The sequence below is a fragment of the Pseudorca crassidens genome, chromosome 2, assembly GCF_039906515.1.
Source record: "Pseudorca crassidens isolate mPseCra1 chromosome 2, mPseCra1.hap1, whole genome shotgun sequence".
NCBI classification, from domain to species: domain Eukaryota; kingdom Metazoa; phylum Chordata; class Mammalia; order Artiodactyla; family Delphinidae; genus Pseudorca; species Pseudorca crassidens.
The window spans coordinates 134,118,630-134,132,291 of record NC_090297.1 but is presented as its reverse complement, the minus strand read 5'-3'; the positions used below and the strand labels follow the sequence as shown (position 1 = coordinate 134,132,291).

The 13,662-nt window shown below is 43.9% G+C and overlaps 2 protein-coding genes across 10 annotated transcripts in view; one reads left to right on the top strand and one right to left on the bottom strand.

Moving 5' to 3' along the window:
- Positions 1-9,738, top strand: part of ABL2 (ABL proto-oncogene 2, non-receptor tyrosine kinase) — a 108,555-nt gene extending 98,817 nt beyond the window's left edge. For 4 of the 8 annotated variants that reach the window (XM_067728763.1, XM_067728761.1, XM_067728762.1 and 1 more), the window contains 2 exons: positions 3-236; positions 546-9,738. In XM_067728763.1, coding sequence (XP_067584864.1) covers positions 3-236; positions 546-1,702 — 1,391 coding nt within the window. In that variant the 3' untranslated portion in view covers positions 1,703-9,738. Of the gene's footprint in view, positions 1-2 lie in introns of all 8 variants that reach the window. The other 4 variants (XM_067728759.1, XM_067728757.1, XM_067728758.1 and 1 more) reach the window with 1 other exon arrangement.
- A 2,788-nt stretch (positions 9,739-12,526) lies between these two features.
- The window catches only part of TOR3A (torsin family 3 member A), a 37,810-nt gene continuing 36,674 nt past the window's right edge, over positions 12,527-13,662 (bottom strand). For both annotated transcript variants that reach the window (XM_067728775.1, XM_067728776.1), the window contains one exon: positions 12,527-13,409. In XM_067728775.1, coding sequence (XP_067584876.1) covers positions 13,159-13,409 — 251 coding nt within the window. In that variant the 3' untranslated portion in view covers positions 12,527-13,158. The remainder of the gene's footprint in view (positions 13,410-13,662) is intronic.

Sequence of the window (13,662 nt, the reverse complement as noted above, 5' to 3'; positions counted from 1 at the left end):
AGGCTTCATTAGAAGTGCACAGGCCCCCAGTGGGTCCCCAGCACTGCCTCGAAAGCAAAGAGACAAGTCCCCCAGCAGCCTCTTGGAAGATGCCAAAGAGACATGCTTCACCAGAGATAGGAAGGGAGGCTTCTTCAGTTCCTTCATGAAAAAGAGAAATGCTCCCACACCCCCCAAACGCAGCAGCTCCTTCCGAGAAATGGAGAATCAGCCCCACAAGAAATATGAACTCACGGGTAACTTCTCATCTGTTGCTTCTCTACAGCATGCTGATGGGTTCTCTTTTACTGCTGCCCAGCAAGAGGCGAATCTGGTGCCACCCAAGTGCTATGGGGGTAGCTTTGCACAGAGGAACCTCTGTAATGATGACAGTGGCGGGGGTGGGGGCAGTGGCGCTGCTGGGGGTGGGTGGTCTGGCATCACAGGCTTCTTCACACCACGCTTAATCAAAAAGACACTGGGCTTACGAGCAGGTAAACCCACAGCCAGTGATGACACTTCCAAGCCTTTTCCAAGGTCAAACTCTACATCTTCCATGTCCTCAGGGCTTCCAGAGCAGGATAGGATGGCAATGACCCTTCCCAGGAACTGCCAGAGGTCCAAACTCCAGCTGGAAAGGACAGTGTCCACCTCTTCTCAGCCAGAAGAGAATGTGGATAGGGCCAGTGACATGCTTCCCAAAAAATCAGAGGAAGGTGCCGCTCCGACCAGGGAGAGACCAAAAGCCAAACTTTTGCCCAGAGGAGCCACCGCTCTTCCTCTCAGAACCCCCTCTGGGGATCCAGCCATTACAGAGAAGGACTCTCCAGGGCTGGGGGTGGCTGGAGTGGCAGCTGCCCCCAAGAGCAGAGAGAGGAATGGTGGGGCACGACTTGGCATGGCTGGAGTCCCAGAGGATGGCGAGCAGACAGGCTGGGCTGCCCCGGCCAAGGCTGCGGCGGTCCTCCCGACCACTCACAACCACAAAGTGCCAGTCCTTATCTCACCCACTCTGAAGCACACTCCAGCTGACGTGCAGCTCATCGGCACAGACTCTCAGGGGAATAAGTTCAAGCTCTTGTCTGAGCATCAGGTCACTTCCTCTGGAGACAAGGACCGACCCCGCCGGGTAAAACCAAAGTGTGCCCCACCCCCGCCGCCAGGGGTGAGACTACTGCAGCATCCGGCCGTGTGCTCAGACTCCACGGAAGAGCCCACGTCAGAAACACAGGAGGGAGGGAAGAAGGCGGCTCCAGGGGCAGTGCCCATCAGTGGGAAAGCTGGGAGGCCTGTAATGCCTCCACCTCAAGTGCCTCTGCCCACATCTTCCATCTCACCAGCGAAAATGGCCAATGGCACAGCAGGTACTAAAGTGGCTCTGAGAAAAACCAGACAGGTGGCTGAGAAAATCTCAGCTGACAAAATCAGTAAGGAGGCCCTGCTGGAATGTGCTGACCTACTGTCCAGTGCAATCACAGAACCTGTGCCCAACAGCCAGTTGGTGGACACTGGACACCAGCTGCTCGACTACTGCTCAGGCTATGTGGACTGCATCCCCCAAACTCGCAACAAATTTGCCTTCCGCGAGGCTGTGAGCAAACTGGAACTCAGCCTGCAGGAGCTGCAGGTGTCTTCTGCAGCTGCTGGTGTGCCCGGGGCAAACCCTGTCCTTAACAACTTACTGTCATGTGTACAGGAAATCAGTGATGTGGTGCAGAGGTAGCCACCGTTAGCCGGGTGGGAAGATGCACACATTTCTGAGGGGAGAGGAAAAGGGACTTGTTTTCCTGTGTTCTCGTTTCAAAAAGTGGAAGACTGATACTTGAGTGTGTTTCTGTGAAGTACCTCAGATCTCTGAGTTCTCACGTTTACAGGTTCATCTCAAAAATAACAAAAAGCAAAACCCATAGGAGAGGGAAAATAGATGGGGGCAGGGCAGTTGTGGACCGTATTGGAAGCTGCACTGGGACATCAGGGAACATGCGTATGTCGTGCCATGAAGAACCAAATCCAGCCCGTTCTTACCTGGAGTGATGTGAGCTGGTTAGGGCTGCTCCAGCAGGGCCGCAGGGACTGTGCCCAGACAGTGCGTTGGCTGTGGCACTCATTCTGCACCACACAGAAGGGAATTGACTTGGGGCCCCAGTAGGTACTAATGGTGATTATGCTCCAACTCATCTAACTTATTGGGTGGGACAGAAGAAAGCTGGGAATGTGCCAAGAGAAGTTTTGTTCAAGGCTGTTGGAAGCTACTGTTAGCCTCGCTTCCACAGGTCACTGCTGCAGTAAGAACTGCAGATCAGATGGCTAGATGCAAACTGGGAAATGTGGTTCTGTCAGTATGCTTCTGTCCTGTTTTCCATAGGTGTATTAATTGGTACAGGAGGTAAAGAATGCTAGGAAGTATATTTAGGGAGATTGAAGCCTTCTCCTAAAATCTTACATTACTTAGCAGAAGCCACTTCTCCCAGGCTAGTATATTGTTTCCAAATGGATCAGGATTGGCTTTCTGCTTGTTGGTGCCTATCTTGTAAACCATAGGCATAGGAGTCTCTTTGGTAATTCTTTTCTCCCCCTTGCTGGGCAGGCTGTCTTCCTTTATTCCTGGCAGCATTCAGGGCATTAACCAACACTGAACATTATTGAAAACAATGGTCATGTACAGGTCTCACAGGGGAATCCTTTTCTGTTACAGTGCCCCTGCATACTGACATACCGGCAAAGGACTTGAGCAGCTATATGTTTCTTTATCAACTAAAATGCCAGGGAAAGGGTGTCTTCTTGAAATCCAGTGGTCAGCCTAGAGGTCTGTGACTGAGTGGAGAAGCTGGCTTGGTCCTAATGGCTGTTTCCCCTCCCTCCCTTATCACCTTAGACCCAATCTAGGTGGAGAATAGGGAGAAGCATTCTCTCACTCTACAGTTTCAAATGAATCACCCTAAATTATTCTCACATGCTTTTCTCCTCTCACATACTCCCCCTGCCAATTGTTGTGCTTGTTTGTAAAGATCATATTGGGAATATTCTTTGATATTTATTTTATCATTTCACCTCTATTTTAAGAATGCATAGTTGAAGGAGCAAGTTATTTTCGGGGGACACCAATTAGATCCCAGAAACCTAATGATTCCTTTTCCTTCCCTATTCAGTTGTTGTTATGGAAGTTAATTAGGATCACTTCTTAATTTAGAACCAAGTCTAATTGGTTAGATATTATTAGTACTTTCGACATCAGGTCTAATTCCAGTGACCACTTCATTCTCTTCTTAAAACTTTATGCCCTCTCCATTCCTGCCTCCAAGGAGAACGCAATATAAAAAAAATACATTTTTTCCTCCCAAAGGAATATTAACTTAGGAAGATAGGAATTCAACATTGATGAACAGTGAGTTTTCTTCCTGGCTCTGTCATCGATCCACTGTCAGGCCATAGCCCCATCTCTTAATCTATTAAATGGAGGTAATGATACATGTTATCAAGGGTGTTTTGCAAATAAGTGTATAGTTATCCCTTTGAGAGTCTCTCTGGAAAGCTCTTCAGTGCAGTATTGTTATATATGAATACAAGTTTTTCATTCTCTTCTTTGCTCAGCAGCAGATAATGAAATTTAAAACTGCTGAGATTATACTAATTGGGCTAGAATACTAAGGGGGGAAAAGCGTTTTGGATAGAGTTTGGCATCTTTGACCAAGGAGGAAATTTAGTTTTCATTAGAAAGAAAGGAACTGATTCTTACTGTGGGTGTTCCAGAGGAGTCCCAGGCCAAGAGAAGGATAAGAAGGGAGGAGACAATACCGGGCATTCCTTTCAGGGGTTGGGTGATCTCTGTCTGTCTGTTACCTACTGGTGGAGCACAGGCAACTAGTGATCTGGCTAATCTCCTTATAATGGTTGGAAGAGTTCCCTTTAACTTGGATTTAAAAACCAACAGTCCTCCTACCTTCTTCTTCGCCACTCTCCTTCATCATATATTTCCATAAACTTGAAATCGTTTTAGCAATTAGCCTTTTAAGGGTGGGGCAGGGAAAGCTAAAACTTTGGAATATTGTTATGCTGCTTTTTAAGTTTATCCCTGTCATTGTGGATGCAACTTGAGGGATTCTAATTGTTTTTCAGGGGATTTTTTTTTTTTTTTTTTAAAGCAAGGGATCTTTCCTTGAGTGCTCTGAAAATAAGCCTTGGAGGAACACTACTGAGTGTATTTAAGCTCCCTGGTTTTCTCATCGAAGAACAGTCTTTGAGGGTGGGGGCTGGGTCTTTCTCAGGTGCCGCACCTGGCTCTGCCTCGTCCGCAGTAGGTGCTCAGTAAGTTCATGAACAGAATGGATTTTTTTCTCATCACTGTCAAGAGTAGCATTGACTGTTGTAGCACACCCAGCCACGTGATGCTTTAACTGTGTAACTTCAGGAGTTGAGGGCTCAGGGTTCAGGTTAAAGAGGCACTGTCAACTTACTATAAAAGTGTAACTTAGGTTTTTTCCATTATCTACTTGAAAAGGACCAGATTTTTTAAATAACCATAGGTAAATTTAAAAGTTTGAATTCAAAGCAGAGAAAACTGCTTTTAGAAACTGAAAATGTAGTTTAATTCTTATCTAGTTTGAAAACAAAGCAGATAGCAAAAGCCCTTCTACAAGGTGTTGAAAACTTTCTAAAGTGGTTATACGTATTGTATACCTTTGGGGTTACCACACCTTCAGTCTTTTCATGCACAGATAATATGATTTCAGTTTAAATTTACTACCTTAAAATGCAGTGTTTAGAATACATCTTGATTGTGCTTTACGTGAAGTATTTTCTTAAAAGGCTTTGTGTAAAAATGTGTATATTTTCCTACAGATCTCCATCATGATTTTCAGAGATATAGCCTTAAAAAAAAATTGGCCCTGAGAAATTTATTCAGTGTTTCTCCAGATGACATTGAGGTTCTTATAGTGGAGACCCTTTCTCAGCTGAATTATGGGGTTTAAGTTAGAATTTTCTTACAATTCAGTTGCAAGTTAGCTAGTAAAATAGTGCCCAGTTAATAAAATGCTGACTTTCCTAAGGCACCACCCATATTTATTTAACAAAATCATGGAGATTTTGAGCTTCAAGGATACAGTTTAGATAGTGGTTAAGAGTTTAGACTCTAAAGCCAGTCTAGAAGGCAAGTCACTTAACCTTCCTGGGCCTTAGTTTCCTCATTGGAAAACAGGGATAATAATAGTAACTACCTCAGGGTTGTTGTAAGGATTAAATGAGATAATGTGTGTAGAATAGTTAGCTTGAGTGCCTGGCATGTAATGAGTACTCCATAAATGTTAACTACTACTACTATTATTATTAACGCTTATTCCAGTGAGTCTTAGCCAAGGATGTGCAACAAAATTTCCTGGGGTTTAAAAAAAGAAAAACAACAAAAAACCTGATGCGTCGGCCTCACCCCAGATCAAGAATTCCCCGTGGGGTTGGGTCTCAGCCAGTGTGTTTTCCAAGAATCTCTCCAGGTGTTTCAGACACCCAGCACTGTGTGAACACTAGCAATACCCCAACTCTTTTTTTTTTTTTTTTACAGCTTAAGAAATTGGAAGAGAGGATGGTTAAGTTACTTGCCCATATTCTCAGAGCAGTTAATTAGTGGCAGAGCCAAGGCTAGAGTTGGGTCTTATTCACTTTCTCATTGTGGGGTCTTTCCACCATTCCTGTTGCCTTGTGAGACACTGCAAAAAAAAAAAAAAAAAAAAAAAGGCTCAGACAATCAGTCTGCACAGTGCTGCACACTTTCTAAAGCACACCTTCCTGGCATTCCCTGACCTTAAGGGACTTGAATGTTGAGTAATGGCAACACTAGCAAAGCAGGCATTCAGTAGAACTCAGTAATTTAAAAAATTATATGGGGTCATTCTTTTGGACAGACCTCAGCGACACAGCAATCTGCACTTTGTAATAAAGAAATAACAACTTAAGTTTTAAAAAACCTAGTCCTACATTCCTTTTTCTTAAAAAAAAAGCAAACTTTATTGTTCCATATCATTTTGATAGCTATGAGGTAATGTATATGAAAGCACTTTGAGAAAAGTATCAAGTGTAATATAACTATAAAGTTGTATTATTAATGTCTATTGAGAAGTTAAAACAGTTAATTAGATGTTGATTGACTTACAAGCTTTTGCCTGTGGGGGACCTGAAAATGCAGATATATGAACAATCAGCTCTGTAATTTATCACATTTTAAAATATGAAACTGCTAAATGAATATGTGCAGGTATAGTAAGTGTTTTGCTAAAATTGTAGCTCAGTGCTGAATAACTTCAGAAAACTAGGGACCAACTTTCTGGTTTAATCTTTAAAAAATAGTAACATGTACTCACTCCAGAACAAAGAAGCTCTTCTAGGGACCTTGATTCAAGAAGAATGTGGCCCTCTCATCCTTGAACGTTTGTCCAGCACATGCTCAGCCATTTAGTACCCTAAATGTGGGAGCAGACTCGTTACCTGTTCATGTTGACAGTGTCTTTTTTAACCTATGTCCTGCATAGTTTTGTTGGGTTTTTGGGTGGGGTGGGGTGGGGGCAGAGATGGGATGGCTGTAGAACCAGTGCACTTTGGGAATTACTTTTCTGGGATTTCCTACCAGATGTAGATGAGCTTGATATTCATCATCCCTGTTTAGTTTTTTTTTTTTCCCCCTAAGAGGAGTAGCTGAACATAGCTCACCTATTAAATTATTTAGAAAAAGAGTAAATTGCTTTGGTGGCCACATCTGAGTTTGTAGCTCTACTGCATTCTGACCTCTCCCACTCCCTTCCATTTTTGCTACCGATGTCATCGTTACTATCAGGCTATGCTCCCACAGGAGTCCATGTTGAGCTGACAGGGTTGTCTACATTTTTATTCCTGATGATTTTGGGGTTTCATCATCTTGCTTACATTAACTTGTTCTACCTGGATTTGGGGGCCATCTCTGTGCTCCAAGCATCTGTTATGACCAGTCATCTTTAGGTAAGTTTCTCTGGATATAAGTTTCTTCGTATGTATTGATGGACTTCAGCTATCTATATCTCTGTCTTAGCTTCTGTCAAGCCAGTAGCTCAGTTCTTTTGTAAATTCCTGCTTCAGTCTGGGATATGTGGGAGCAGGGGAGAAATAGGGAAAGGCAGCCCTAAGGTTGCCTGTACCTTCCACGTGACAACACAGGGAAATTGCTGTAGGCCTCACTGGTCAGAGAGGAGAGGCCTTGGGCTGGTTCTGAAACTTGTCCCACTCTTAACAGTCAGGATAGAGTTCCAGTTTTCCAGCTATCAGACTTTTAAAAATATAATACAAGGCTAGCTTTTTTTGGCAAGCTAACAGTGCCTGGAGTAACAATTACTGTTACCTGCTTTGTTGCAGCTCTGTTACAGCCAGAACTTCACTGCCATTCTCTGCCCTCCTGTATTACTTGGCGGGGGCGGGGGGTAGATTTCAGGGCTGCGGAATGAGCTGCACCCTGCTCCAGAGCATCTACCCAAGTGACTTGTCTTAGCTCCAGCCTGTCTTTTGTGAAGTTTACTGCAATGTCCCAAAAGATGAGTTTCTGCTCTGGGGCTGCTGGTTTTCATGCCACCCACCTGAGGTTTATATGTTCTATTGTATCTTGAGATAACAAGTGTGCAAGATGATATTTCCTTCACTTCTGACTCAATATCCTAGATCCAAAGGACAGGAAATTAGGGAAGATTCCACCCTGTGATAATCAGGGTAAGAAGATCCAATGTTTCTCTCCAGGTGAGAAGGCCTGGGCAGGTCATCTTGATTCTGGGCTGACTTGGAGTGGTAGAGATCATTCCTAGAGGATTGTGCCTTCAAGGATGGGTTTCATGTGTTTTGCAGAAGAAAAGATTGTCAGCTAGGTTGATGTTGCACAAATATCAGACTAAAACTGGTGGAAATGAACTTTTTGGTAGCAGTGGCTCAAAGCCCCCGTCAGTGAGATGTTCTCTCCACATGGGGTGCTGATTTGGTAAATTGCTGCACTTTTCTCCATCCCCTTGGTGAGCTGGGGGGAGGACGCTCTAACTGGACCCTTCCCACCCTCCAAGTGCACTATGTACAATTATGAGTTTGAAATTGTTTACCTCTCCTAGAAAAATTATATCCTTTACCCTCTCCATTGCTCTGTGACCTGAACACAGTAGCAAGGCCCTGTTACCTCAGCCTGAGGTCACAGATGGCGTGTGAGCAGATCTTCAAACCTGCAGACCATCTAAGGGAAGGGACATCTCCTTGTAAGTTGAAAGGCCAGGCCCCACACACGTGCACACCGACTATGTCCGTTCTTTGAGATTCTTTGTTCATCATTGTACTCGAAGCAGCAAGTTTCCGGATCCTGCATGTCATTCCAAGCTGCTGAGCTATGCGCACAGGGCTTGAGGTCTTGGATCATTCTACTTAACTCTAAAACACGGTGGAGGTGGACTGTCAAATGCCAGCAGGCTTTAAGAAAGGAGATACCAAGGGTGTGTATGGTTGGAGCTCGCTTAGATTTGCTTCTGAGCCTCAGGAGCTTTAAATCATGTCATAAACTTTAGTTACAGAATGGGACTTTTGGTTAGTAAAATTTTCACATATAAAGGCAATTAGTCTTCAGCAGTTCTAACAACAATAACACAGATATGCCACATAAATTTATTCTTGATTCGGAAGGTACTGCAGGATCCTGCAGTGCTTTAGGGTCATTGGTGGAGAATCCAAATTCTGTACAATTCTGAAGTACCGTACCGTGTGTTGTAAGTAGCAAGAATGCCAAGAGGCAGATGTTTCCGGTAGATGAGGGCCAGATAACCAGACTTCCTCCATTTTGACAAACCAGTTTTCACTGTGACCACTCTTCTTGGGACTTCATCATGAGGGAAATTTGCTGAGGTCTTGAGAAATCACCCTGATTAGGCTGATTGTCCTTCAGAGAAATGAGTATTCAGCAGCTAGAAGGAACAATGAGGTACTCATCTTAACAGTTCTCTAGGGCATATGTTTGAAAACCCTCATATCTCAGATCTGTGTAGAGGGTACATGCGATTGAGTCCACATTACGTACATACACTGTTGTTGTGCTAAGAAAGGAGGGGAGTGAGAGAGGAGTTAATCAGATCTTTCCCTGTGGTGAATGGAAGCTGTGCCCTGGTTAGTGTGTTTGCCATGAACAGGCCGACTGAGCTGTTAATGCATGCTCAGAACCCCCTGTCTCCTGGGTAGACCCCACGCTTTTCCTTCTTTGCAGTCTGATTCTGTCATGACTATCAGTGGAGAAACCCCGGTTTTGTGCTTGCTTGGCAAAAATAAGTTTGAACATTTCAAGGTGGTTGATGGAAGTTTGTCCTTAAAACGTATGATTCAGATTCTTTAAAACTTGTTTAATATTTATACCAAAGGTCACGCTCTGCAGGTGTATGTGTGGTGGGTGCACAGAGGGGGAAGTCTGGAGGGCCTACCCCTGTGTGCATTGCTAAGGGGACACAGTGAGACAATATGGGATTTAATTGAAAACACATCAATCATGGGTCACACTACCAGTGTTGTCAGGTATTTGTTCTTAATTGTTATTGTAATATATTTTCAGGTGTTTTGTTTTTCTAATTTAATACTTTCACCCTGTTGTCTGACTGTGAACTGCTAACAGTGTTAAACTTGATGTAAATAATGAGGCCCTTGAAAGGGGAATGCTGTCTGCCTGTTGTCTCACAAGGCTTGCCAACTTGTGTTTTATTTTAAATAAAGGTTGCAATATTTTATTGGCAATGTGGGCTTGTGATTGGAGTGTTTCTCCTATAATTTTAACTGATGGGTAATCTAAGCATAATTTCTCTCTCTCTTTACATAAAATAGATATCTGTAAGGTAAAGAAGCTGATTTTAGCAAGCATCCCTCTGGCATATTCTTTAGAATGGTCCTCTATGGGGGTGGCTACTCACCCTTTGATGGATTACAGTTTTGGAAATGGCCAAAGGCATCATCTGGACCCCAGCTGATACATAAGGTGGGTGATGTGTGTGTGGGTCTGTCCATCCATCCAACATGAGGTGACTGTAAAATGAGGCTTAATTCTCTCAAAGTTCATTCTGAGGACAGTTTCAAATAAGTTGTAAAAATGTTTTGAGCCAAAGCAGCATTAATGGAGTAAGTGTAGAACCTCACAGGGAACGTTCTAGTCTTGTTTGACTTGGTCTTCAATTTAAAAAAAAATGAATGACTCATTGCTTTTAGAAGTAACATTTTAATTCAGGATGAGTAGGATATACTCAAGCGATGCACGCATACAGTCCAATCAGAATGGCTGTTGTAGGGGAGCAGAATTTGCCACCCCAAAATATGCCTCTTTGGCATAAGGGTTATTTTAAGCTGGTTATCTTTAAGAAACTGCAGACACAGGCGAAACCTGAGTAACTAAGTTACCCTTTTGTAAGAGATTTACAGTTGTAAGGGAAATCTCCATTTGTAAGGGTGTCTCCCTTGCTCTACCAAGAAGAGGAGGATGAAACTCTAGAAACTTATCAGTGGAGGAGGTGAGGACGTAAATTTGCATAACAACCTCACAATTGTTTACTGTGCTTTTCCTGGTAACCGTCCATAACTGACCTACCAGCCCCAATATCTGCTTTTGTCTTTAGCTGAAAATAGTAGTTAAGGTGATAGTTTCTGCCATTTTGGAGTTAGTTTTCCTGGGTCTCTCTCATGTGTACATTTTACTAAACTTTTGTTTTTCTCCTGTTAATCTTATGTCAATTTAATTATTAGGCCAGCCAAAGATGCTAGAAGGGGAAAAGGAAAAACTGTCCTCCCTGACCCTGTAAGCATCAGTTTATACACCTCCTTAACATGCCACTTTCGGTCCTTTTCTCCCATGCATTTCTGGTTTAGTTTAGGAAGGCTTGTTTCAGAGTCATTCAAGGAAAACTTCCCATTGTTTCCACCCACTTTCCAACCTCCCATTGTTTCCACCCACTTTCCAACCTCCCATTGTTCCACACACTTTCCACACCCGAGGCTATGGCATTTGCCAAGAAAATCATTTTAGAAACATTGTCATTAATGCATAGGAATTGGAGTTGGACTGCCAGGGTTGAATCCCACTCCTTCATTGACTAGCTCTGTGACTTAACCCAAGTTATTTAACCTCTCAGAGCCCCAATTTTCTCAGTCATTAAATGGTGATTAAATTGGTCCCTAAGTGTTAAGTATTACATGAAGTATCGACTAGGCTATAGAGCGCTTAGCACGTAGTATGACACATGGTATGTTTGCAAATGTTAGTTACCTAAAACAAAACTTGCAGGGTTCCAAGAATTAGAATGGAGGGAAAGGCCCAGCCTGGGCTTTGAGTATGGTGCCAAAACTGACAGCAGTTTTACTAGGTTTTATTATTCTTAAAACACCTAAAGTTCTGTGTGCTGAGTACTTGATAAATATTAATTCATTTAATTCTCACAGCCCTGTGAGGTGGGTACAGTTATGCTCATTTTTACAGAAGTGGAAACCAAAGTTAAACTGAAGCCAGTAGCTTTCCCCGTGGTCTCAACAGCAAGCAGCAGGTGGCGGAGCCGCTGAGCAGAGGAGTCTGGCTCCAGAGGAGTGTTCGGAACCACTGCAGCCTGCTGCTTGTTTTGGTTCCCGAGGTATGAGATTCAGACCCAATGTTTATGACATCAAACATGGCTGGCCAGTGCTAAAAGCATGTCAGCTGCTCTGTGGCTCTGAGACCTAAAGCTATAGAACATACCTTTTAAAGTGTGTATTTACAGAGTTTAGATCTGAGTATGTTACAGGATTGGGTGGCTGCATGCTGTTCCTGAAATGCTCTGGAGTGAGACAAGGAGCCAGCACCTAAAACCGGCCCCCATTTTATTGTGCAGTTAGGCCAGGTTTACGTCTGTCCCGTGGGTGGTGTAAAACTAAGTTCCTTTAATTCATGTGAGTATTGATTGGGTATCTAATGTTGCTCAGGCTAGGTACTGCCTAACCTAGAGGTAAATGAATTCAAGTAAATGAATGTAATAAAGTGTTAAACAGGAGAGAAGCAGAAGTGTTCCATTTTACCAGGGCTAAAGGTGAGAGGGTTGGGAGGACTGTAAATAAGAGGGCCACGTGAGGTGATGACACATATAAAAGAGCCGTGTGTAATTCCGTAAGTGTGGTAGAAGGGAAGAATCAAGGGAAGGGGAAAAACACATAATGAGCACCTCCTGTGTATAGAGGCACAATGTACACATTTACACATGGCCATTCAATCCTCAACGATGACTGTTTTTCTTTTTAAAGCTGGGAGCACAGGAGTGCTGTTTTCATATATATAAGGGCAGTATGCTGTGGATGCCTCTTCAGTAAGAGGTTGAGATAGCCTGGCTCAGCTGATGTGGTTCCAAAGCAAACTGAAGTAAACTGGCAGACGAGGCAGTCACCCTGTCAGCTCTGTGAGTGCCAGTATATGTCCCCCGTCTCCACCAGTCCCCATCAGTGTTACCTGGCATGTGGAATTTTGCTGAGTGAGCACGATTACTAGGGCTCAGTAAGAAGGTAAGTAAGCCGAGGGTTTTAGAAAAATACAAAATTTTAATCTTTACATATGATAAAATCATGTCAAGGTCCCTAACTTAAAAAAAAATAATTTTAATTGATTTAACTCTGCAGAGCAGAACAAGGCTTAGCCTACACTGACCTGATCTAAAAAAAAAAAAAATCTTCCTCTGTGCACTTTTTCCTTCAGCCTGAGGCTCTTTCCTGATCTCACAAATAGAAGCTGATCAGCTTCCCTCTGGGAATAACAACTTGAAAGCTAACCCACCCAGTTCCTGCCACTGGTAAGCAGAAGTTAATTTTTCCCTTCTCTGTCACTGAGGATACTGCAGCCTCAGGCCCAACCCCCAAGTCCAGGCATCTGCAGGCAGGAGCTGATATGCTAATAAATCCTTGGGATTTATCTCCTACATGACTTTCTCCAACCAGCTGGCCCACATTTTGGAATGTGGCTCTGTAAGGCACCAAGTGATTTTAAGAATTGGCTGTGTCTCTGATTTAAGGCCTCCCTTTTACATACCACTTGTGCTTGTGGCTGCTGGATGCTAGCCTGCCCCTCCAACCCGTTACGTCCTGGACAGTGTGCTGACAGGCCCCAGGATCCTATTAGTGGAAGGAAGGCAGCTTTGGGAAGTTGTCATCTGGCTCTCAAGGCATGAAATAGTTAATTCTCTGGGAAACAGATTTGCATCCCTGAGAAGAGAAGAGTTGTTCCTCCTTGGGGACGTACACCATCATCTTGGCGATTTCATCTAGTGCCTCTTCCGTGTACAGGAGCTCCTGGCTCAGGAAAGCATCACGTGCACACAGCCTCACGTGACGGTACTCCAGTGGCAGGAAGGGGATGAAGAAGTCAATCAGGTTTTCCTTCACAAGACAGCTGTGTCCAAAGCCACTGTCTAAAATCAAGAGCAAAGTTACATGGAGTCTGACCTGGGGCTGAACCCAACTGGAATTATGAGGTGTCCCCCACCCTTAGGCCTGGGCAAGGTTTGTTCTTATATGCCAACTCCAGGAGGGCTGTCTGAACTTTATGTCAAGAACTATGCAACTGTGTCTTCCTTTAGGGAAACAGGGCCATGATTAACTGGATGTGTGAGAGGGGGAGAGGGGCTATGCCTGCCAGGTTATGGTCTCATTGGATGGCAGAAA